The following is a 22,184-nucleotide window of genomic DNA, read 5'->3' on the forward strand; positions in this document are numbered from 1 at the left end:
CGGGTCCGGACCCAGAAGCTGTCCCATACGGACCCGGACCGACAGCCAAAACATTTAGTTATTATTTCAAAACTGACGGGGCGCTTTATTTTAACCGGCGCAGCGTTTGTAGTCTTTTTGGTAGAGGTTTAGCAGTAGAACCTGAAATCGTAAAGCTGAAGCCAGCTGGCCGAAGTTCTATGTCACGTGACAATAAATAATGTCAAAACTTTTTGAATTGTACTGAATTAATTTGATTTGACAGTCCGGTACTGATTACATACAACGTTGATGCAACTAATTGGCTACTTAAATATATATCACACTATTAAATAGTTAGACTTTATGATCATCTGGACCTTTGCTTCAAGATTTTTTCTCTAACTGGACCTCTTTAAATTTTAGTTGAATACCCCTGGTATAGAGATATGGAAGCTTGCCCTGGATAAAAACAGCATTCGCGTCAGTGTTTGCGGAAGGTTTGAGAATCTTTGTTGGTTACCGATCGTCCGTTCTGTGTACATTTGCAATGTTTTTATTTATCCTCCTGAGATCCAAGGAAAAAAGTGTCCTTCACTTTTTTTTGTTTATTTTTATTGTATTCTACAATGTCTTCTCAGTGCTTCTTTTGTGTGCTTATCGCACGAAAATTCCCATGTGCCCGTACTGTCTGTGCGTGTACAAATGGCAACTCTTTTGAATTTTGAATATACATTTCTATGTTATTTTCCAGTTTTGTTTGACTAGTTTCTTAATGCACACATTTTCAATTTACACGTTTGCATTGCGGTGGCTTCAGCGTTCCTCGTTAACTGGACCGCCTGTAGGATCCGTCCCGACCGCGTCCGTATCCCTCTCTGGACGGCTGGTGCCGCTGCCCCCTAGTCTCGCCAACTTCGCCGATCTCGCGTTTTTTTTTTTTTTCAGGCGGCGCCTCGAGAGGCAGCGAAGGGAATCGAGGGCGCCCTAAAGCGGGAAAGTTAGGACGATTCCATGGGCCCCTGAGTGACTTCGGAACATAATCCGATTGTTCTGGGTTGGGGGCCCCATATAAAATGCTTCCACGGAGCCCAAAATCTTTAGTGGCACCCCTGAAGGAAATAATATAGTAAAACTGTATTTTTTCGGCGTTTTGTCTCGTTATGTTTTGTTTTTCATCTGAGTTGTAAGATGCGCATCAACTAGGAGTGAAATATTCTGCTCTATCTGTCAGAGAGGCCTCAGTTCGTCTGTTTCAGTAGCAGCATCTCCAGCACCATCAGGCTGAGAAGAGAAGCTTCTCAGTCCACTACTATTCACACTACTCACCCACAACTGCACTGTTATGCCCAGCTCCAACCACATTATCAAGTTCGCTGATGACACAACTGTGGTGAACCTCATCGGTCACTACGACGAGTCAGCGCACAGACGCGAAGTTGTTCAGCTGACTGTGTGGTGCAGTGAGAACGATCTGTCTCTGAATTTGGACAAGTCTAAAGAAATGAATGTCGACTTTCACGGTACAGACGGGTAAGAACACCAGGCTTCTGGGAGTGCACATCTGAGACAACTTCATCCGGACCACCAACACCTCCTCTTTCACTGAAATGACCTCCTGCATTGTACACGCCAGACAGTGTGAGAGCTTTTTCCCACAAGCCATCCTCAACACACTGTCAACCCCCCCCCCCCCCACACCCCACACTTGAACTGTGAACTGAAGTTTACTTTGTACTGTTGCACTTTACACATCAGCCTTAAATGCTGTTGCATGCACAAAACACACAGTTACATGTACTTAAACAGTCTCAGTTACTGGTTTTTATACACTGTAAAAAAAAGTTGACAACTTAAAATTTCAAGGCAACTTACTGCATTAGATTTTTGAGTTTTGAGGACAACTCAAGCTTCTAAGTTTTTAAGAAAACCACCTATTGTTATGCCGAGTAATTACTTTTCGTTCAGATAATTTATCTTTCATATCTATAAAAACTTCAAATGTTTAGTTGTACATACTAATTATTGCTAACAACAAAAGTTGTCCCAACCTATTGTCTTTTCTTTGAGCGGAAAACTGTAATTTCCGAGCATCCCGACGCAGCAGTACCCTGTGCGCGCTGCTTACTGACACGTCATTGGCTAAAAGCTATGGCAGTGGCGCGCGTTCCGATACATGATCCAACCCGCAGTGTTGATAACAACAGGAGTTAAGCAGGTATTTATAGCATATTACACTGTATTATCTTCCTAATGAGAGGTGGTCACACACTTGCAGTACATAAAAAATAGCAGCATGAAAGCGTTGCGCACCGTCTGCTCCATGTCTCGTTCAAATTAGCCACGAGCCCTGCTCCTGCTGATATAGATCAGCTTTTAGACAGCGTCCTTGTACGTATGTATCTTATAGTGCACATGCTGAATTAAAGTGTTGTTTTATTATTTTAGCAAAGCTAGTTCTTGCTTGAAGTCTGTGTGGTAAGTGTATATGTGGAGAACCAGTCATTAGTTTTCTGCTGCATGCATGTAAGCAGGCTATGCATGTCATATTAAAGCTTAGTTTGTATCAACTTCACTATACTGTAATGTGAGGGTTTAATTAGTTGCCTAGATTCATTAATTTAATTAATTACATTAAGCTTGGTCTTTATGATTGGTGTTTATGGTTTTGCAAATGTTTGTTGTGTTTATTCCACCACTGGGTGTTTTTCTTCAAAACTTAAAAGTTCTAGTCCTCAAAACTCATAAGTTCCCGTGAAATTTTAGGCCTTTTCTCTTTTACAGTGATTCAGTGAAAGCTTGCTGAGTTGACCACAAGCACCGGCGCTGGAAGTTATGGAGAAGTGCAGTAAAAGAGATGCAGCGGAGCAAAAAGTCCAGCTGATTAAACTGTTTTACATTTATCTAAGTTAAATATAAATAATGAATAATATAAAAATAATATAATTAATATAAAAAATAATATAAATAATACCCCCCCCCACCCCCCAAAAACAACTACCAAAACGACGTTTCCTCCATTGTTCTGGGGTGGCGGAGTAGTTTCGTATGAAATTATGTGTGAAGTTTAACCTACGAACGTTTTGCTCCCACGCTTTGCTCCATGTTTAGCATTAAGGTCCCGGTTACTCCACCACTATTACGAGCCGTCATTCCACATCTTCCTCAAATGTTTGGTACTGCAGAGAGATATCACATACATTTTAGCGGATTGGAAAATACAGTTTTCCTTCACATAGCTATTAAAAGAAACACTCCAGTGAACTTCAAGAGACGCGATTCAGGTACGGATGCATTAAATGTGATTGGGGCACAGCAACAATTTCAATAACTATCCAGTTTATTGGACATTTAATATGATGTAATGTAATTGCACACGCACTCTCCACGCATTTCTACGCAAACAAGCTTTTTGTTCACGTGTAGCCTGTCTAGGCTATAGAGGGCGAGAGCCCATATTGGCCAAGTGTGACCGTTCAGCTGTTTTAGAGTGACACGTCCTTATTCAATTCAATCCAATTCAATTAAACTCAATAAAATTCAATTCAATTAAAAAAAAACTTTATTTGTCCCCAAGGGGCAGTTAAGGCACACATAGCAGTTGAACAAGGACACAGTGACGTAAAGTGCAACAGTGATTACAGTGTTTAGAAGGTTTTGTGCAAAATTGCGGTAAATCGGGTAGATGGAAATATTAACACGTTTTTGAAACGTCCTTAAATTAAGTTAGTTTACAGCTTCCTTTCCCATCTCTTAAAACCCACTGCTCTATATGGGCTAATGTTGACTGTGATCGCAGCCTTCAAAGGACCCTAACTCCTCTCCTGGGTGTTGTTGATGGACGTTTAAATCGGTCCACTGTGTTTATGTGCTTAGAGCTGCGCGATCTATTTGTTTTGCTCGCTTGCATCCCGTTGAGGAGGGACAGCCGTAAACGTGGCGATGCTGCATTAAGCGATTAATTCAACATAACGTGGCCTTTGCGGAGGCCAATGTCCCAAAATCCTCACTAACAAATACAGTTTCTGTTAGGGTTTGTTCACACTAGGGAAGTCAAAAAACGCAATGAAAATCGCGAAGCCTTGTACTGCGTTTTTCATAATTTTTTCCCCCGCATGAATTAAGTTTCTTTTATAAACTGTCCACGTTCTTACATGTGCGTCTAAGTGTGTTTTTAATGTTGTGCTGTATTGGCCGTTTCTATGATTATAATTGATTGTCTCTAGTGTTTGTAGGGGAAAGGAGGGAGTCAAAAACGCATACAAACTTTGAATTGCCTTTGTATCCATTTTTCATTGCCCTCAATGGGAGTGCGCACTGCAGGGAAACGCAGCGCATTAGTAGGAACAACATACATGCTTTCTATGCAATATATGATTATTCCGAATATTTCAATCGTGTCAAATAAAACACAACAAGTTTTTAAATCGTTTGGCTTTATTGTTGAAATGTGGCGCTCGTTCAAGTATAATAATGTGATCAGTGAATACCACTCTTGCGACATACCTCTAGTTCATCGGGCAACATAGTCTCCCCGCGAGGTTCAACTGAGATACTCCGGTTTCGTTGTTATATACAACACGGTTAAGTGGCGTCTCTACGTTGCTCATACAGGTATCGTCAATCAAATGTGTTCGTGGCAAAATGTTTTGAATGGGAAAAAATATGTAGACTACGTTTAAAAATTACCAGGTACAATTGCATTTTGATCAAAATGTTCATCAGAATTAACCATGACATTGACCCATTTACCCATAATATACCTGTCAGAAAAAAGAGTACCAATTTGTACCTTTCCTTGTCACTAGGGCTGTACCCTCAAGGGTCTGCCAGTTGCACCATATAGCTGTAGGTAATTGTGTCTTATGCTGGAGTTTGAATCAAGGGCACCTTCTTCCCTATACTGTCCGAACGTGCTGATTTGTTTTCACAGTAGTTATATGCTATATATAACAATATTACGGTTATACATATCCATATTGTTTATACATTGTTATGCATGTCTATTAGTAATTCATCATCATCATCATCATCATCGATTAGCTAAGGCTTTTCTACCCTTTTTTATTTTTATTAGGCATATACAACGTGTAAGAAATATACGTAAATAACTCAAGGTGCCCTTATGAACTACACAAAATGCGACATACAAAAACAGTCATTTTACATGTTAAATGTACATTTTCCAGTAGAGTTTGCAAGCATGACACAACTTGTCAGCTACTGATATTAAGAAAAGATCATCTGTCGACGGATTTACCAAGATGTTTTCATTACACAGCCTCGCGCTCGCATGGCCGTGGGCTGATATCACGCCATAATCCAATTCATCTTCTGATGAACAATTTCAATAGTCACACGGGAAACCTCCGTCGTCATCAATTAAGTCAGACAGTCTGGTTTTTCTGTTAAAATCAACCCACACCATTCTTGTCTATTTTTTGTTCTTCAACATTTTCTGATGCTTGTTTTTGGTCTTTCTTACTTCGTTTCCACTTCATGCGCCTGTTCTGAAACCATATTTTGATCTGCAAAGAGAAATTCCTCATATATATATCCCAAAATAAATAAATTCTACCTAAGATCTGTTCGTGGTGTAACCAGATCATAGACGTGTAGCGAATTTATTTTGTCTAATCAAAGACCTAACCAGAATATAGGCCTACATATTTTAAGGAGACAATTAATGTATACGGATTAATAGGTCTATTATGTTTAAATAAATCATCTCGAAATCTCTCCGTTTTAAGAATCCCTTAAACGTTTGTTTTCTATGTAACGTGAAATGTATCTATAATTTTAAAAATATCCAGATTGTATTACTGTATTTGATTATTGCAACGATGGTTCCTTCTTATTTGGAAAAGCAAGATGTAATACCTTTAACTTTGTCCTTATTCTAAGAAAGATGACAAAAACATCATTTCCCTCTCTGATTTTCACTGCGTCCTCCATTAAAATTATATGCCTATATAAATAAATCAAATTATTAAAAAGTCGCCTAGATAAAAACGTAGTTCCTTAATCGAACACCATTCGGCCAAGTGTTTTTTTAGAGATCCGTTTGGATGGGCACAATGACCGATCGAACGTAACTGATTTTGCTGATATATATTTACCTGTGTTTCTGTAAGCATCAATGACGTGGCCAGTTCAACTCGTTTCGGTCTGGAGAGATATTGATTAAATCGGAAGTGATTTTCGAGCTCCAACAGCTGCTCTCTCGTGAACGCCGTTCTTGGTCTTCGGCATTTCCCAAGTAAATGAGGTTGTGTCTGATCTGGAAAAGAAGTATGGGGTCATCCTATTTTCCCATCCTGAATAGCTTTGAAATTTCAACGTAAAAACAGCCGTGGTTGTAAAACTATTAAGCCTCCTCTTTTTTTTTTTAACAAAAACAGATTTAAAAACTATATATGACATGATGTGTTAACCCTGTTCATTTAAATCTAAAAAAGAAATTATGCGAGTCTCACATTGATACTCAGTGTGGGGTAAGAAAGTATAGGGGAATTGTCATTTTTAGTTCTAAAAACCCTCAATCAACCAATTATTACATCACTAATTTGTATTGTTTTGAGTGTGAACCTTAAAAATTTCACTTTGTGCACAGTTTTTCACATCATCGTCAGTGAGTCGAATAACATTTCCATATAATCGAGTCGGGTGAAAAGTAAATTTCCCCACCTATATGTCTTTGAAAACATCAGTCAAAATGTGTAAAGTAACAAAAAGCCATTGTCTTGTACGCAGTTTACGATGCTTAATGTTCACACCTCACTGCCACTTTCAAAGTGTCCATTATCTGTCCCTTGAGCTTCTCTTCCTCTCGTTGAACAACAGTCACCTCTCTTTTTTCTTGGTAAACAGGTATAGTGGAGTCCAAATTATAAAAGCAATGCTACTGTTTTAGGCAGGCACGTGCAGAGGGGGGGGCGGGGGGCGGAGGGTGCTTGAGCACCCGCCCCTTTCCTCCAGGATGCCTCAAGTGCCCTTTTCTTGGGTTTTTGTTGTTGTTGTTTTTTTTTTTGTTGTTGTTTTTTTTTATGTGTATGTGCGTATGGAGCCCTGTCTTTGCCCCTCAACAATAAAATGTAACTATTAATCTCAATTTTGCTAAATAAAAGGATCTGGCTTGCATCAGTCACATGACTGCCATTAACCAATGCTCGCCCTTGAGGGCAGAGCGCGCTCGTTACGAGCCGGGTACGAGCTCGCAAAGTGCACGCGCATTTTCTGCAGGCTGGGTGGTACGGAGCTGGAGGAGAAGCAGGCAAATTAATTGGAAGGTGCGGACTGCAACAAAACAGTAAATAGGGTGTACAGCGCACACTATAGTCTATAACAACAAATGAATTGAAATAAATGAGCGTGCTGTTTGTGCAACAGCGCGACAAACATTACCTGTACTTTTATGAACTGCACAAGTAGTGGTGGTCATTAACTGCTAGCTAACTGGGTAAGGGTGTTACAAGGGGGTCTGTAGCTCTGTCCACCGTTTTAGGGAACATGTTTTGTTTTAAAGTAAGTTACAGGACTTTTCCCTTCTTTTCTGGAGGGCTTTTATTTCACTAAAAACGATCTAATATGGATATCCACATAATTCCATATTAGATTCGTCATGAATGTGAGTTGTTGTTATTCAGCCTGTTCTATCTTTTTTAACTTTGAGCACCCGCCCCTTTAAACGTCTCTGTACGGCCCTGGTTTTAGGTTCTACCTATTCCTGTTAAACGTATTTGCCGTACAAACTGGATGCTTGCAGTAAAGCACTCTTCATAAATGTACAATTGCACCATAAACCGAATAAGTGTGTGTATGTGCGTATATTCATAAAAATAATGGGTTTGATATATGCTTCCAAATACAGATTGTCAACACAGAGAACTATAACTGCTTTAATGCATGATAGGTTGTAATGAATCCACCAATATAATGGAACGGCAAAGTGAATTCAAAGAAAATGTTAAGGCATACTTACATGCAGTGGCGTGCACAGACATTTTGGGGGGCAAGTGCTCCAGGGGGAAAAAAGGGCACTTTTTGCATATGTGGAAAACCTTTTCTTTTTATAATAAAAAAAACGCACAGGTTAAATGCAATTTGACTTTTATTTCAAAACATTCTCTAAAAATAGACCAAAATGTATGAGAACGAATAAGACTGACTGTGGTCATTACAAGAACAGGGCAGAATGGTCGTTTTCACAGGCAATTGGGAACTGCCTATTTTTCCTTTAGCAAATTAATGTGTTAATGTTGCCAATATGTTACACCAAAAAAAATTAACATGTCTAACCAGTGCTTCTCAAAACTTTTAACATGCACCCCCAACACCGTACCCTTCAAACTACCAATAACAACGTCACTGTTCTGTCACAATCAGGTCACAACACAGTGCGTAAATGTCTGCGAGCATCGCTGAGTCAGTAACAACCAGTTAGGCTAAAGACTGCATCTTTAGACAGTTGGACGGTGTTCTAACTTTCTCACAGGAGACACCTACTAAAGACAGTCAAAGACATTAATTTCAATCTTACCAAAGTAGGACAGTAGTTGACGTTAGTTATGGAAAGGCTAATCCACAAAAACGGAGAAACGTCCATAATTCTATTATTCATAATCATGTCAAGGTTTTAGGTTTTTCTGCAGTTCCATCTCTAAAAAGTGTGATGTCTTCCCGTCACTGACTTCAGTTTGAAAACGTTGTATTTATTCACAGATTTCCGTGAGATCATCCTAAAATTTGTAACGAAAAATGGGCTCAAAAGAGCCCTCTGCCTAACGGCATGTAGCCTATAGCATAACGTGATATTTTCAATAGTGTATGCAAAAAGGTCGGAATTGATGGAGAGTGGGGTTGCCTAAATGGTTTAGGTTACATTTTAAATGTGTCGTTTTTTTGTTTATCCATATGGATGGATGGAGGGGGCAAGCTGGCAAAGTTTGTCATGTGCAGTTTCTGACAGGCTACTTCACAACAAAACAATTGCAGGTTGGTCTTAGAGGGCAAACAGAATAATTTCACTCGATTCATGGGTTACCTGACTGGTTGGGAAGGGAAAGAGCTGCCGTGTTGTCCGCCGTGGCTCCCAGTCGCTATAGTTAGCCTACTATGCCTACTCCAAGTAGTCCTATGTCATGCCGCTGCTACACGCCTCACAACAAATGAGCTGCAAGCGTGTTCACGTGACACGGTGACAGTGAAAAAGCGACAGGGTTCGGGTGTCTTTGAAGAAGGGGCACAAATCAAGCCATTATTTTCACACCTTTTTAAATCGCGCAGCTTTAAAAAAAAAATAAAAATCACGTCTTTCAAAAGGGCACTTTTTTGGACTGAGGGCAAAAGGGCAAGTGCTTCAGCACCACCTCGTCTCTATCTGTGCACGCCAGTGCTTACATGCCAAGCCTGCTATTCTGGGAACAATCGTCTCTGCCGCGGAAAAACGGAGCCAGTGGTCCAGCTGAAAACTTTCCGAAGGAAACGTGACAGGTTGGCTTAGGCGATGCCGGTGGGCGACTTGCGGAAAGGTGTAAGACTGCAGGACGGGGAGGTAACCGTAAGAAGCCGCTGAATGGGTGTAGATCTGGTGGCCGTAGAGGTACCGGGGGAAGAGGCCCGCCGAGATGGGTGTATGCAATTCAAGGATTGGGTACTGCGTACTTAAACACCCCGGTTTTGGGATGGAGGCGCAGGAGGAAATCCTCAGTGGAGTCGTTTTGCAGAATCTACCGGTGCTGTTAATAGATTCAAAAATGGACCGATTTCCAGAAGCAGAAAGGGACCGTTTCGGGTTAGTCGCCTTCGATGGTTCGGTGGCCAGGAGCGCGTCGATGTGGAAGGTTCTGGATCTCTCCATCTGATTAGCGGTCTCGGCGCGATGACAATGACCTGACTAACTGGTCGGTTCTCTATTTCTTGGGCAAATTTGGCAAGCAAGACTTGAATTTCACTTTCAAGCTGCGAAGGTGATTGGCTGCGCGTCTCCGCTTCAGTTATGTGCAATTGGTTTGTAGTTTAACCGTTTATTTTACTAAGGGGTGTGGAGGCGACCATAGCGGCCGTAATCATAGGAGAAAACTCGGTATGACTAAAACTATAAGACTGGCATGACGTACATAAGTGTATGATTTATGCAATATGTTACATTGCAATGGCGCTGTCATATAACTTCCAGTATCATAACTATAACATTCCGGTATTATTAGTCTACCATAGCCTACAAGGTCGTTTCATTTTCCCTGGCAACTGCTGGTGGATATTTAGAGATATACAATTTCGATTAGCCTACAAATGTGTGAGAATAGGCCTACATATCGACCTACATGGGCTCCCCCTTTGAGTCTGGTCCCTCCCAAGGTTTCTTCCTTCTAGGGAGTTTTTCCTTGCCACTGTCGCCTATGGCTTACTCACTGGGCGCTTTGGGTGGGGATGCTGTAAAGCGCTTTGGGACGATGTAATGTTGTGATAATGCGCTATACAAAAATAAATTTGTTGTTGTTGTTGTATATACAAACTTCTGCTTGGTTTATTGGCAAATACACACAACAAGTACAACCAAATGTGTAATCCAAGAAGTCTATGGTGGAAAGGAAGCAGGTCCAATGTTGGGAGTGTGTGGGGGGGGGGGGGGCATTACTTAAACAGGCAGAAGATTTACCAGCTCAACTGATGAGCAACCTCTTTTGGTTTAGGAGATAATCATACAAATCCCAAACAAAGGTGAGCTGGAATTGAAATCCACAACCCAGGAGCCATGACACACAGATTGAACATTGTACCACATCAGCGACGTGTGATGATTTGCATGGAAACCCGCACAATAAGGGTAGAACATGCAAACTCCACGCACTCCACTTTTCACCAAAGACACACTGTTAGATGAATTGGCATCTCTGAAGTGCTTATAGTGTATGGTCGTGTGTGTGTCCAGTAATGGACTGGTGTCTTGTATAAACTAAAAACCCAGTATAGGAGAAAACAAGGTTTAAGTTATGACAAACTAAGTAAACTTTTTAGGAGACCACCAATAGATGCAGTAAAACAGCTGAGTGAGATCAGGGCGACACGGAATATAAAGAAAGTCAAACTCTCAAAGTCGCATATAATCCCTTCTGACAGGGAAGAAGAGGACAACTAGAGAACCTCAATCTAAGGTTTTGAATAAAACTAGACCAAAATTAGATGTCCTGAATACACATTAAAGAGTTCCTACATCCCTCTGTCAGTCAGTTAGCAGCCAATTTTTTGTAAGATCTTTCCAGTGCCTAGGGGGGCAAACAGCCGTATTTCCAGTGTTCAGTCTTCCCTGATTTACTGGCCTTTGTTATTGCATAGACCAAATATTTACGATTAAGACGATAATAAAAGTGTCAGGATAATAAAATTAAACTTAACCGAGAGCCTGACAAGGGACAGACTATTCTGAAAATTAACTGGCGTAAACGAAATGTGTTGCTGTTATTTGGTTTTACAGTTTGAATCATACACATTTATACAGCGTTTATTTTGCATCACTGACATTATTAATGTCCAAAGTGTGCATTATGTTTGCATTGAGGTTCGCTTTTCTAATGGTATTTGTTACATGCAGACGTTCAACTAAGTTTAAATTGAACTGCAAGGTAACATTCAATATTTCCCGACTACATCATGTCTTCAAGGTACAATTTGTCCTCGGTCCAGCCGTAATTATTTCTTGAATCGTGACCGTACATCTCTCCGTATCTACTGAGTTTCTGCATCTGACACATTCCCTGGAAGGAAGAAACGTTTGCAGAAACTGGTTCCTCCGTAATTACTTATTTTAGCGAATGACAATGCGGCAAGAACGTCGCCGTCCAATTAGAATTGAATCAGCCATAGCAGGAGGCGGGACTTCCGCGTCGCCGTGTTGTGTTTCTGGAAAAAGAAGGGGAAAAGGGAGAGATTTCGTTTTTGTGTTACAGCGTTTCATATTCCCCCCTGTTTGCAGTGTGTGGTTTCCGTTGATAATTTCCCTATTTTCAGGTAAAGAATCGTGCGCTTGTATGTCGGAACAATGACAGGATAGATTGTCCAGTGGCGCTAGATTGTTAGCAAGTTCGCTAATCTTGTAAAGATGAAAATAAAAGAGAAGCGATCAGTGTTAATTAAGGGCTGGAAACTTGTATGGCTGGCTAAAGACGGGCTGGAGGGGATCGCCGCCGGTGTGTGTAGAAGTGATCAAACACCCTCCGTCGGCTAGATGGTATAAGCTGCATAGGAGCGGGGAGGCTGTGCTGAGTCATTTTTGCTAGCTACATGGGAAGAAACTGAAAGTGTTTTTTCACTGCAGTCAGCTGGTCAGTAGGTTTGGGAAGGTTTGGGAAGGTTTGGTGTGTTGATGGTCGAAGACTAACACGCAGTCAGCAAACCCGAAACCCATTCAAAGTGACTGATGAAGTTTCCCCCCCGGTAACACAGAGCGGCAGGTTTAGGTGTCTGCCTCATTCATCCGGCGAAGAGCCGTGATGGTCTGTGTACTTTAATCCGTGATGATGTATGTACTTTAATTAGTGATGGTGTATGTACTTTAATTCGTGATGGTGTATGTACTTTAATTCGTGATGGTGTATGTACTTTAATTCGTGATGGTGTATGTACTTTAATTCGCGATGGTCTATGTACTTTAATCCGTGATGGTCTATATACTTTAATTCGTGATGGTGTATGTTCTTTAATTCGTGATTGTGTATGTACTGTAATTAGCAGTGATACGGAATCAGATTTCGACAGTCCCGTCATTGTTGTGTAATATCTGAATTGCTCCTTCTAGTTATGCTTTCCCCGAAATGATGGTAAGTAGGCGTTACCAGTCGCTCGTGACACTGGAACCTGCTCGGATAACTAGCATGTTGACCAGGGTTATATTCACGGCGCGCGGTGACTGTACTAACATAAGACACGTGGGCCGGGGGGGGGGGGGTCATTTTATTAGGTTTTAATTAGAAGGTATATAAGATTTCAATCAAGGTACGGAATTTGTGAAGGGAAAGCAGTGTTGACGGGGTAAGTTCAGGTAGGGTGTCATTAGGAGGAAGGTGAAGTCATTCACCACCTTGAATGCTTGACAGTCTCGTTAAGAATCTGGTCAACAATAAGAAAATACTCTGGCGATTAGTCAAGTGATCGCAATAACGATCCTCTAATATTAGGATGACAGCAGGTCAGATACTCTTAGATAATCTTCATGCATCCATCAGTCTTCTAACTGCTTATTTTGCATATGGTTGTAGGTGTTTAAATGATGTAAATATCTTAATTTTAATCCTGGTAACCAACAGGCAGTTTGATTCCTCTCATTTATTTAGTGCCATAGTCATATCATTCTCACACCTCAAGAAAGACTTTAAGTTTGAGTCAGTGAGTAACAGGATTGTTATTTTGTTGTCCTCATTGTTTTTCGGTTTACTGTAAAACTGACGGTCCTCTTTCTGTTTCAGCTACAGTTCAGGTAGCATCGCGACGCCAACAGCTTGTTAAATGAACACTTAAACCATGTTCAGTTTTGAGGGAGATTTCAGGACAAGACCCAAAGTGTCTCTCGGCGGAGCCAGCAAAAAGGTATGGCGTCATCCATGTCATTTCACTTAAATGGTTTTTAGCGCTTCGTTGAAGACTTTTGCCCAAAGATTCGCATACATTAAAGAAAGTTTCTCCTGTTTGTATGGTTAGACTTAAGTAAATGTGGCATATTAGTACAAACGTTTTCTCAGGACACATCAAAACTAGGAATTACGAGTAGCAGGTTATTCATTTTGTATTGTCTTGGGTGATTTTTTTGACTGCTTTATTTTCGAAAAAGCCAGCTTAATCGTGATAAAACGTTTAAAGATGTAATGCTTGTTTTGATATTTTCCTGGACTTGATGTGCCTGTTTTTCTTAAAGGAAGAAAAGGCTTCCCTCTTGCATCGCACACAAGAAGAAAGGAAAAAGCGAGAGGTACGCAGCTCCTGGAATGTAAATGAGGTCTAGCTGTGATCCGTTTAGCCCAGACAGTGCAAAGCGGCATTGTGGTCCTTTTGTCTTAAGGACAGCACTGATATAGTGGGATAAGACAGCTTTCTCAACCCAGTTCTCGGAGACCGCCTGGGAATCCACAATTCTGCTCCCTGCCAGCTCCCAGCCAATGAAGAACGCCAAATACCTGGGCAAGTGTTTTGAGAGCAGGGAGGGAGAACTGGGTTGAGGAACACTGGTATAGGAAAATGGCACATGGATCACCCACGTTAATCCTTTGTTTAGCTTGGGTTGATTTTTGACAGCTGGTTTGAGTACTGAAAGAGTTGGTGGAATGCAACAGACAAATGTGTTGCTGACTGCATGTTTTTCCTCTCCAGGATGAAAGACGAAGACTGAGAAATGCGATAATTATACAGTCGTATGTCCGAGGATATAAGGACAGGAAACAGCAGGTGTGTAACATGCATTGTTTCTGTCTGGTGATTCAGGCTTGGTCTGGTTTGATTGTGTATTTAGTGCAGTGTTTCCCAATCTGGTCTTCAGAGTCCCACAGCTGGTCCATGTTTCTGTTCCCTCCCAGCTCCCGTAGGGAGACTGTGGATTGTCTGTGGGTCCCCAAGGGCCAGATTGGGAAACATTGATTTAGAGCGTAATTTATGGTATTTAAATTACTTATGAAGTGCAGGGAGAGTCCAAGTCTTTGTCTGAACTAGTTTACTTGTATGCCCTTCCATTTTTGAATAGTACTAGGTAGGGCTGGGCGATAAAAATGATTTAAGTTTTAAAGGATAAGAAAATGAGAACATTTGGTAAAGTGACGATAAGGAGCATTATTATAACAACACACGTCGGCCTCATAACACAGAAAAGAACGCAATTCCAACTAATTGGCAGGCTTCTAAGAACGTATCACCTTCGCCCAGCAAACGCAGTTAGTGGAGCAGAGTTCCTGCTGCTCTTTTGGTAGAAGGCAGGAGCTGAATGTTCCCTCAGAGGAAACGTTGAGTGTGGGTGAAGAATGTATTTCACCTCTTGAAACATTGCCAACCAGTAGAACATAGAGACTGCTTATGGTCACCCGCACCAGCAGTTAAGGTTTCCACTTTCGATCTGACCTCCCATGTTGGTTAAAAGTAAAAGTAAAAGGACCCGAGAAGCACAGGTACGTCTTTCAGATTAAGAGGATTCTGGGATTGTGCTGCATTTTATTTTTCAATACAAGACAGGTGGGAAAAGCCCATTCCCTGTAATGAACAGCGAGGCTGTCAGAAAAAACCCAGCAACAAATCATCAAATATGAAGCCCAGAAGTAAAGAAACTTCAATTGTATTGTGTTAATTAGCCATATTTGCTGATAAAAAATTATCATGATAAAATATTTCGCCGTATCACCCTTACCCTAGTATTAGTATTTGAAGTAGTCAGTCATTTCAACATATCGAAGCTCTTTGAGACTTCTGTCTTTCCAAACAGTGGTGCATGTAACGTACATGTGTGTATATTCACGGCTTGCTGCTACTCTCGTCCTCAGTACGCCCTTCAGAGGAGCGAGTTCGATCATTCGGTCTCGGTCTGTCAAGCACAGTCTTCGGGGGGCGTCCCTGTCAGCGATGGAGCTAGCCTCAGCCTTCTAGTGCGCCAGCTTCTGTTTTTCTATCGGCAGAGCGAAGACTCGCACCGATTGGTAAGGCTCAACTGAACTTTCTGTCCGCACTCAGTTCTCCTTCCATTGTGCCAGTTAGAGAGAGGAATCCTTGGTCTTAGAAATGTCAAAATCATGCCTCAAAGTCTTTGTGTCTCTAAGTAATTATATGCCAGCTATCTCCGGAACAGCGATTCTTGGTCTTGGGTCTGCAAAAGCTTAGGGCAAAACTAATGAACATTCAGCCAAACCCATGGAGCTAAACCACAGATGCTTTAAGAATCGCTGGCACCTCCAGTCAGATTTGTGCGATAGGCATCGATTGGCGTTAATTGCAGAGTGCACTGCATGTTAATTTAAACCTATACTTGATATAGGGTCGTGACTGAACTGGCACGGTAAAGATTGGGTTGCGGTGCAAAAAGGCTGAGAACCACTGCTGTAAAACATCGTGCTCTGCAATATAGTATAATGAATCTAATTGTCTTGTAAGGGTTAGAGAGGAACAAAACATATCTTTAGTTATTGATATAGCAGGCAAATTTACCCAATGCAACGTATAGGGGTCACCGTGTCTCTGCACCAATAAGGTGTTTCTCAAATCAGACAATCCCAGAAGCAGTTGGGGCTCCTTGCTTGATGGTGAAATCGCTCTGGCAGTCTTGGGATTTGACCTGGCAACCTTCTGATCAAATGCACAGCATCTTAACCTGCTGAGCGATGCGACTTCCTGTATTTCCGGCACTCCAGTGATAGACTTCCTGCTTCCTGTTGCTAATGGGCCTTGTATTTTGTTGTCAATCCCCCACCTCCCTCGCAGATATGGATGTCCCAGTGCCTGGTAAAAGCCAACACCCAATTCGTGAAGCTTCTGTCGGGACCTGAGAAGCACACGTGCGTCTTTCAGATTAAGAGGATTCTGGGATTGTGCTGCAGGTGAGAGAAAATCCGGCCCCGGATCATTTCGGGGAAAGCATAACTAGAAGGAACAATTCAGATACGGGAATTGCCTCGTTTTCAACGTATCTGTCCTCCTCTCCCCTGCCAGGCTTTTGCAGAGCTGCAAACAAGAGAATCTGAACGTCACGGCGCCAATGAGAATGCTGGAGACTTTCTCCTCGGAGATGACCTATTTGCCCGTTCTCCAAGATGCTAATTGTGTAGCATCTCTAATCGAGCAGATTTTGCACTATATGGTACAGAAAGGTAACACAACCTCTACTGGATTTTACCGTGTCGATGGTTTGCGTTGGCGATGATTCATCTCTCGCTCCTGCACGCTCATATTTCAACCAGCACCTTCGTTAGGTGCCAATTAGTCATTTTCAGTTGAAGATGGACTCTAGTAATTAAGATGGATGCATTGGCTAAAGTGGTAGCAGTTTGGTTTCTGCATTTTGCACAATATTTTGAGTATAAATACAATTGTTCTTTTCAACAACCCTGAATATGAATTGCCCCTTTTCTGTGGTGGGTGCCCCCAAAGTCTGGCCTGCAGGAAAGGGGACATAGTGTTTCTCAGCCCTGGTTTGATACAGCAGTCATCCTACAGGTTTGTAGGTGATAGTATCACATTTTCAAGGAACTTACAGTATTGCGAATATGTCTAATTCCCCCCCCCCTTCCCCAGGAGAACGTTTCTGTTATTGTTGACATCCTGCGTAATTCCAAGGAGTTCCTCTAGTGTAATATACAGCCAGTTTTGCTACGTTGCGACTAAGGAAAACCTACTAAAATACACATTTCCAATGTGAAAAATTGGGCTCGGGGAATGCGACTCCAAAACTTAGTAACTTACGCCAAACAAAAAATAAACAATAAAAACAGTGATTCAAGTGGCCAGTAATGTCTTATATGCATTTTCAATAAGAAATAATAATACAGTAATAAGTTATATCATAAACATTTCCTATGGGTCTTTTGAGCCCCATAAGAATTGCGTATTATACACTTCTACTTGGACGTGCCAAACTCGATAACTTGTCGATTGCCGACAGTCGGGAGTAGTGAGCCACTGCCACCAAGTGGCCGGACATGCCACTGCAGGCAACATGGCTACAGACAGTCTATGAAAAGCAAATGTACGTGAATTAAAAAGGACGCTGTGTGTGTTCATATGATAATTTGTCAAATATCGTTAGAATTTCAGACTTTGATCTGTGCAATTGTGTGGGTGCACAATTCACTGAAAAGAACCGGTTCAAAAGAACGACTCGTTCACTAATCGGACATCACTATCGTTCACTTGGGTAGCGTGCAAGTAGTGTTTCTGGTAGCTAATCCTGTTCCCTGAACATGCTCTGAGATGGCACCCATTATAGCCTCCTGACGCTGACCATAGGATCCTCGCTCTTAGTGGTAATCTAACGCCTGTTAGGGGGAACCACCTCGGTGCCGAGCTCCGTCGCCACGTGCCCTGCATGACCACGCTGCCCTTTCCGTCTGCGCGCTTTTCAGGTTACTACAGGTCGCTGTACATCCTGGTGAACCACAAGCTTCCATCCAGCCTGGATTACAGCGACTCCCCGTCTGTCCCGCTGGCCGGCACCCTGCTGGATCACACGCTCAAACCCTTGCACTTTACCTACTCTTCCTGCACGGCAGGCGCAAGGTCAGTTTGTGCCAGTGGGAGGCGCCCATGAGGTTATGTAACGTATGTGTTGTCAGTTCATTTTTAACACAATGAAAGAGATACTTTGTATTTCTTGTCGCCTAATCTAAGGGGTGCATTTTGACCTAAATAATTTCAGGACAAATCATTATGCAGGTGATTAATGTATCATAGAAGATAAATAATGTCAGCTGGTGCTGCTTATAATCACTTCCCTTGTTTTCTCCCCTCTTCTTCCTCCTCCTTTCCCCCCCCCCCAAAGACAATACGTGTTTTCCGTCTTCACCGAGGAGTTGTTGACGGGCCCCTTCACGGAGCAGATGTTTCACTTCTTCATTCCGGCACTGGCCGATCCACGGCATGCCTTCCCGTTCGAGGGCTTCCTGGCCTCCCTCCGGGGCACGCTGGTCACCTCCGAGGTCGCCAAGATGCAGGCCCCCTGGCTCTTCTACTTCGTGCTGGCTGTCGGCGAGGAGAACATAGGTAAGGCAAAGTCGCCACTAGAGGGTGCTGGAGGGTGTCGGCTGAAGGATACCGTCGCGTTAAATTGTCCTGGAAAAGTTATTTCAACGTTGCATGTTTTAAACAAAGAACCCTTTGCGTAAGTTAGTATTATATAGCTAGTAGTATAGACTACTAATTGGTAGCTGTACGCTATAAGAACAACAAATGATGAAATGATTGATTTACTGCTGCATAATTCGTTAAATTAGTAGAGTTGTAGCTTGTCTTTGAAACCGTTAGCACTGCTTGGCTGTGATTTTCCGCTGTCCAGTTCTTTGTTAGTGCTTCCTTGCGGATTTTGTACCTCGCGGGTATAGTGCCTCACTGGTGTGTGTTAGCCCCATGGGTATTTGACTCGCCGCACCGGTTCTGTGCTGCAGGCCGCCTGTCAGAGGAGGGGCTTCTGCTCTACCTGCAGGCCCTGCAGTCGCTGCTGCCTCTGCTTCCCGTGTCGGAGACCAATGTCCGACAGGAGGTCACCAGCGACTCAGAGGACGAAGATGACGTCGGTGTGACGGGGCCCACTGCAGAGGTGAGCCATGTGTGTGGTGATGAACTGATGGGAAGGGAAGGTAAAAGTGCCAGGAGTACAGCTAATCTCTTAGCGACGTAGCTCTGGCCCATGAGCAGCTAATCTCTTAGCGACGTAGCTCTGGCCCATGAGCAGCTAAACCCGTAGAGACGTAGCTCTGGCCCATGAGCAGCTAAACCCTTAGCGACGTAGCTCTGGCCCATGCGCAGCTAATCTCTTAGAGATGTAGCTTTGCTTTCTGAGCCGGTTAACCTTTAGCGACGTAGCTCTGGCCCATGAGCAGCTAATCTCTTAGAGATGTAGCTCTGGCCCATGAGCAGCTAAACCCTTAGCGACGTAGCTCTGGCCCATGAGCAGCTAAACCCTTAGCGACGTAGCTCTGGCCCATGAGCAGCTAATCTCTTAGCGACGTAGCTCTGGCCCATGAGCAGCTAATGTCTTAGCAACGTAGCTCTGGCCCATGAGCAGCTAATCTCTTAGCGACGTAGCTCTGGCCCATGAGCAGCTAAACCCTTAGTGACGTAGCTCTGGCCCATGAACAGCTAAACCCTTAGAGACGTAGCTTTGCTTTCTGAGCCGGTTAACCTTTAGTGACGTAGCTTTGCCCCATGAGTGACTAAACTGTTAGCAATGTAGCTTTGCTTTCTGAGCCGGTTAACCTTTAGCGACGTAGCTCTGGCCCATGAGCAGCTAAACCCTTAGAGACGTAGCTTTGCTTTCTGAGCCGGTTAACCTTTAGTGACGTAGCTTTGCCCCATGAGTGACTAAACTGTTAGCAATGTAGCTTTGCTTTCTGAGCCGGTTAACCTTTAGCGACGTAGCTCTGGCCCATGAGCAGCTAAACCCTTAGAGACGTAGTTTTGCTTTCTGAGCCGGTTAACCTTTAGTGACGTAGCTTTGCCCCATGAGTGACTAAACTGTTAGCAATGTAGCTTTGCTTTCTGAGCCGGTTAACCTTTAGCGACGTGGCTGTGCCCCATGAGTGACTAAACTGTTAGCAATGTAGCTTTGGTTTCTGAGCTGGTTAACACTTAGCCATGTGGCTGTGGCCCATGAGCAGCTAGACCCTTAGTATTGTGGCTTTACTCTCTGAGCTGGTTAACCCTTAGAGACATAGCTATGCCCCATTAGCGGCTAATCCCTTAGCGATGCAGCTTTGCCCCGTGAGCGGCTATACCCTTAGCGACAGGACCTGGCACTGTTTGGGCTGCAGGAGGACGGACGCGTGTCGGTGCAGCTGATCACAGAGGAGTGCATCCGCAAGCTGGACTCCAAGCAGCAGACCAACGCCCTCCTCAGCTTGGTGTGGAGGGACTCCGCCAGCGAGGAGGTTTTCACCATGATGGCTTCCGTCTGCCATACGCTCATGGTGCAGCACCGACTCATGGTGCCCCGGGTCAGGTGAGCGGCTTCAGCCCTTTTCGGTTTATTTCCTTGTCTATTAATCCATTCGTATTTATCCACTTAATTATACTTTGCATATTTAAAATTATATATTTCATGTGTTTTGCTGTAGGGTATTCCTGATTTTGGTTTGGGGTGATATAATTGGCTTGTAATGGTGGCCCTATCTGCTTACCAACCTGAAAGTAGAGCTTTTTGAGGCTCTTTGTCCATCAGCTCCTTTTTTTCCCCTGCTGGGAGTAGTCCATCCCATCCATCCTCAAACTGGTTATCTTTGTCAGGATCGCAGGAAGGCTAGAGTCTATCCCAGGCAGCACAGGGCAGAGGACAGAGGTACAAAGTGGACATGGTGCCAGTCTATTGCAGGGATTTTGTAATTAAAGTTTCTTTTATGGTCACGTTTTGTCAGGTTCCTCCTCTCACTCCGTGTTTTGTCACGTAAATATTGCTTCTTCTGGGTTGGGAGCTTTGCTTGTCTCCACAGCTGTAAATCGCTCCAGTCCCTCAGAAACATACAGGCTTCGTTAGTCATTTCAGTACTGTCACACTATGAAAATGAGGAGAACACGCGCCACCGTAGAACCTTCTAGAACCTCACCAGCCACCCTCCCTTCTGCAGTCTGACACGTATTCGTTTGCCTGCCGGTGTTGTGTGGGTGATCAACTTCACACCAAAGGAGGACGATATTCAAGCTGGTGATATTTCTCTGAGAGATATGGGGGGGGGGGGGGCATCTTTGAAACTCTGTGACCTGAAACACAAGCGGCCTTGTGTTACTTAGTTACTGTGGAAATGCAGCCTGGGCCTGGAGTCGCTGTGTTTGGAAGCTGATTGCCCCTAATTGCCATCACTTCCCCCCGCAGTTTTATTTTGCATTTCCACAGAAGCGTCAAAGCATGCAACCATTTTGGGGGTTGCCCCTCGCTGCCGATGATGCGGACCTTTCCCATCGTGCGGGCGTCGTTAACCTAGACATGCTTGGCAGGAAGGCAGCGCCAGCTTTACGACCCCAGTGTGCATCACCCCCCAGCCTCCCTAGTGGTGGACGGATACCCGGCTCAATGCGGCATTAAGGGCCATCGAGTTGCCCCCTTTTCCTACTTTGCATGAGGAATTTGACACCTTTTTAACAAGGTGCCCCTTGTTGGTCTTTCCTGGACGTCCCAGATCAGCGGGTTTCCACCAAAGCTGTACTCTCCGAAGGGGTGGGGCTTCAGTTGCTGATCAACCCTTGGTCCTAATTTAGTGGAATCACAAATGGCAGATTGATCAGATTATAGAACGTTGGGTTGCACTTGATTAGAATGTGATTGGTTCAGTAACAGGGTATCTCCTGTGCATGCCGGTCCATGCTGGCTTTTTCGTTAAATATTACCGACGTCTTCAAGCTCCTGTTTCTCCGTCCTGCCCCTCCAGGCTCCTCTACAGCTTGGCCTTCAACGGCAGGTTCCTGAGGCACCTGTGGCATCTCATAACATCTATGACAACCAAGATGATCACAGGGTAGGACCTAAACCTCTCCATAATCCCTGCCTCCCTCTGCCTGTC

At 43.3% G+C, this 22,184-nt stretch overlaps 2 protein-coding genes across 7 annotated transcripts in view; one reads left to right on the forward strand and one right to left on the reverse strand.

Annotated features, from left to right (window-relative positions):
* The window catches only part of ube3c (ubiquitin protein ligase E3C), a 97,878-nt gene that overhangs the window by 66,422 nt on the left and 9,272 nt on the right, over window positions 1-22,184 (forward strand). Inside the window, exons 1-12 of one of the 6 annotated variants that reach the window (XM_023804819.2) lie at window positions 9,391-9,511; window positions 13,422-13,542; window positions 13,868-13,921; window positions 14,320-14,394; window positions 15,474-15,626; window positions 16,405-16,520; window positions 16,633-16,790; window positions 18,042-18,195; window positions 18,458-18,678; window positions 19,080-19,231; window positions 20,445-20,632; window positions 22,053-22,139. In XM_023804819.2, coding sequence (XP_023660587.1) covers window positions 13,477-13,542; window positions 13,868-13,921; window positions 14,320-14,394; window positions 15,474-15,626; window positions 16,405-16,520; window positions 16,633-16,790; window positions 18,042-18,195; window positions 18,458-18,678; window positions 19,080-19,231; window positions 20,445-20,632; window positions 22,053-22,139 — 1,424 coding nt within the window. In that variant the 5' untranslated portion in view covers window positions 9,391-9,511; window positions 13,422-13,476. Of the gene's footprint in view, window positions 1-9,390; window positions 9,512-11,612; window positions 11,968-12,311; window positions 12,394-12,422; window positions 12,777-12,964; window positions 12,988-13,421; window positions 13,543-13,867; window positions 13,922-14,319; window positions 14,395-15,473; window positions 15,627-16,404; window positions 16,521-16,632; window positions 16,791-18,041; window positions 18,196-18,457; window positions 18,679-19,079; window positions 19,232-20,444; window positions 20,633-22,052; window positions 22,140-22,184 lie in introns of those variants that run through there. The other 5 variants (XM_023804825.2, XM_072710836.1, XM_023804822.2 and 2 more) reach the window with 5 other exon arrangements.
* LOC111840216 (motor neuron and pancreas homeobox protein 1-like) lies at window positions 4,410-9,899 on the reverse strand. The gene is made up of 3 exons (XM_023804839.2): window positions 9,358-9,899; window positions 6,078-6,238; window positions 4,410-5,486 (listed from the first exon to the last, which is right to left on the reverse strand). The coding sequence occupies exons 1-3, from the start codon at window positions 9,815-9,817 to the stop codon at window positions 5,373-5,375; spliced, it is 735 nt and encodes a 244-aa protein (XP_023660607.1). The 5' UTR covers window positions 9,818-9,899; the 3' UTR covers window positions 4,410-5,372.

Source organism: Paramormyrops kingsleyae, chromosome 4, assembly GCF_048594095.1.
Source record: "Paramormyrops kingsleyae isolate MSU_618 chromosome 4, PKINGS_0.4, whole genome shotgun sequence".
NCBI lineage: Eukaryota > Metazoa > Chordata > Actinopteri > Osteoglossiformes > Mormyridae > Paramormyrops > Paramormyrops kingsleyae.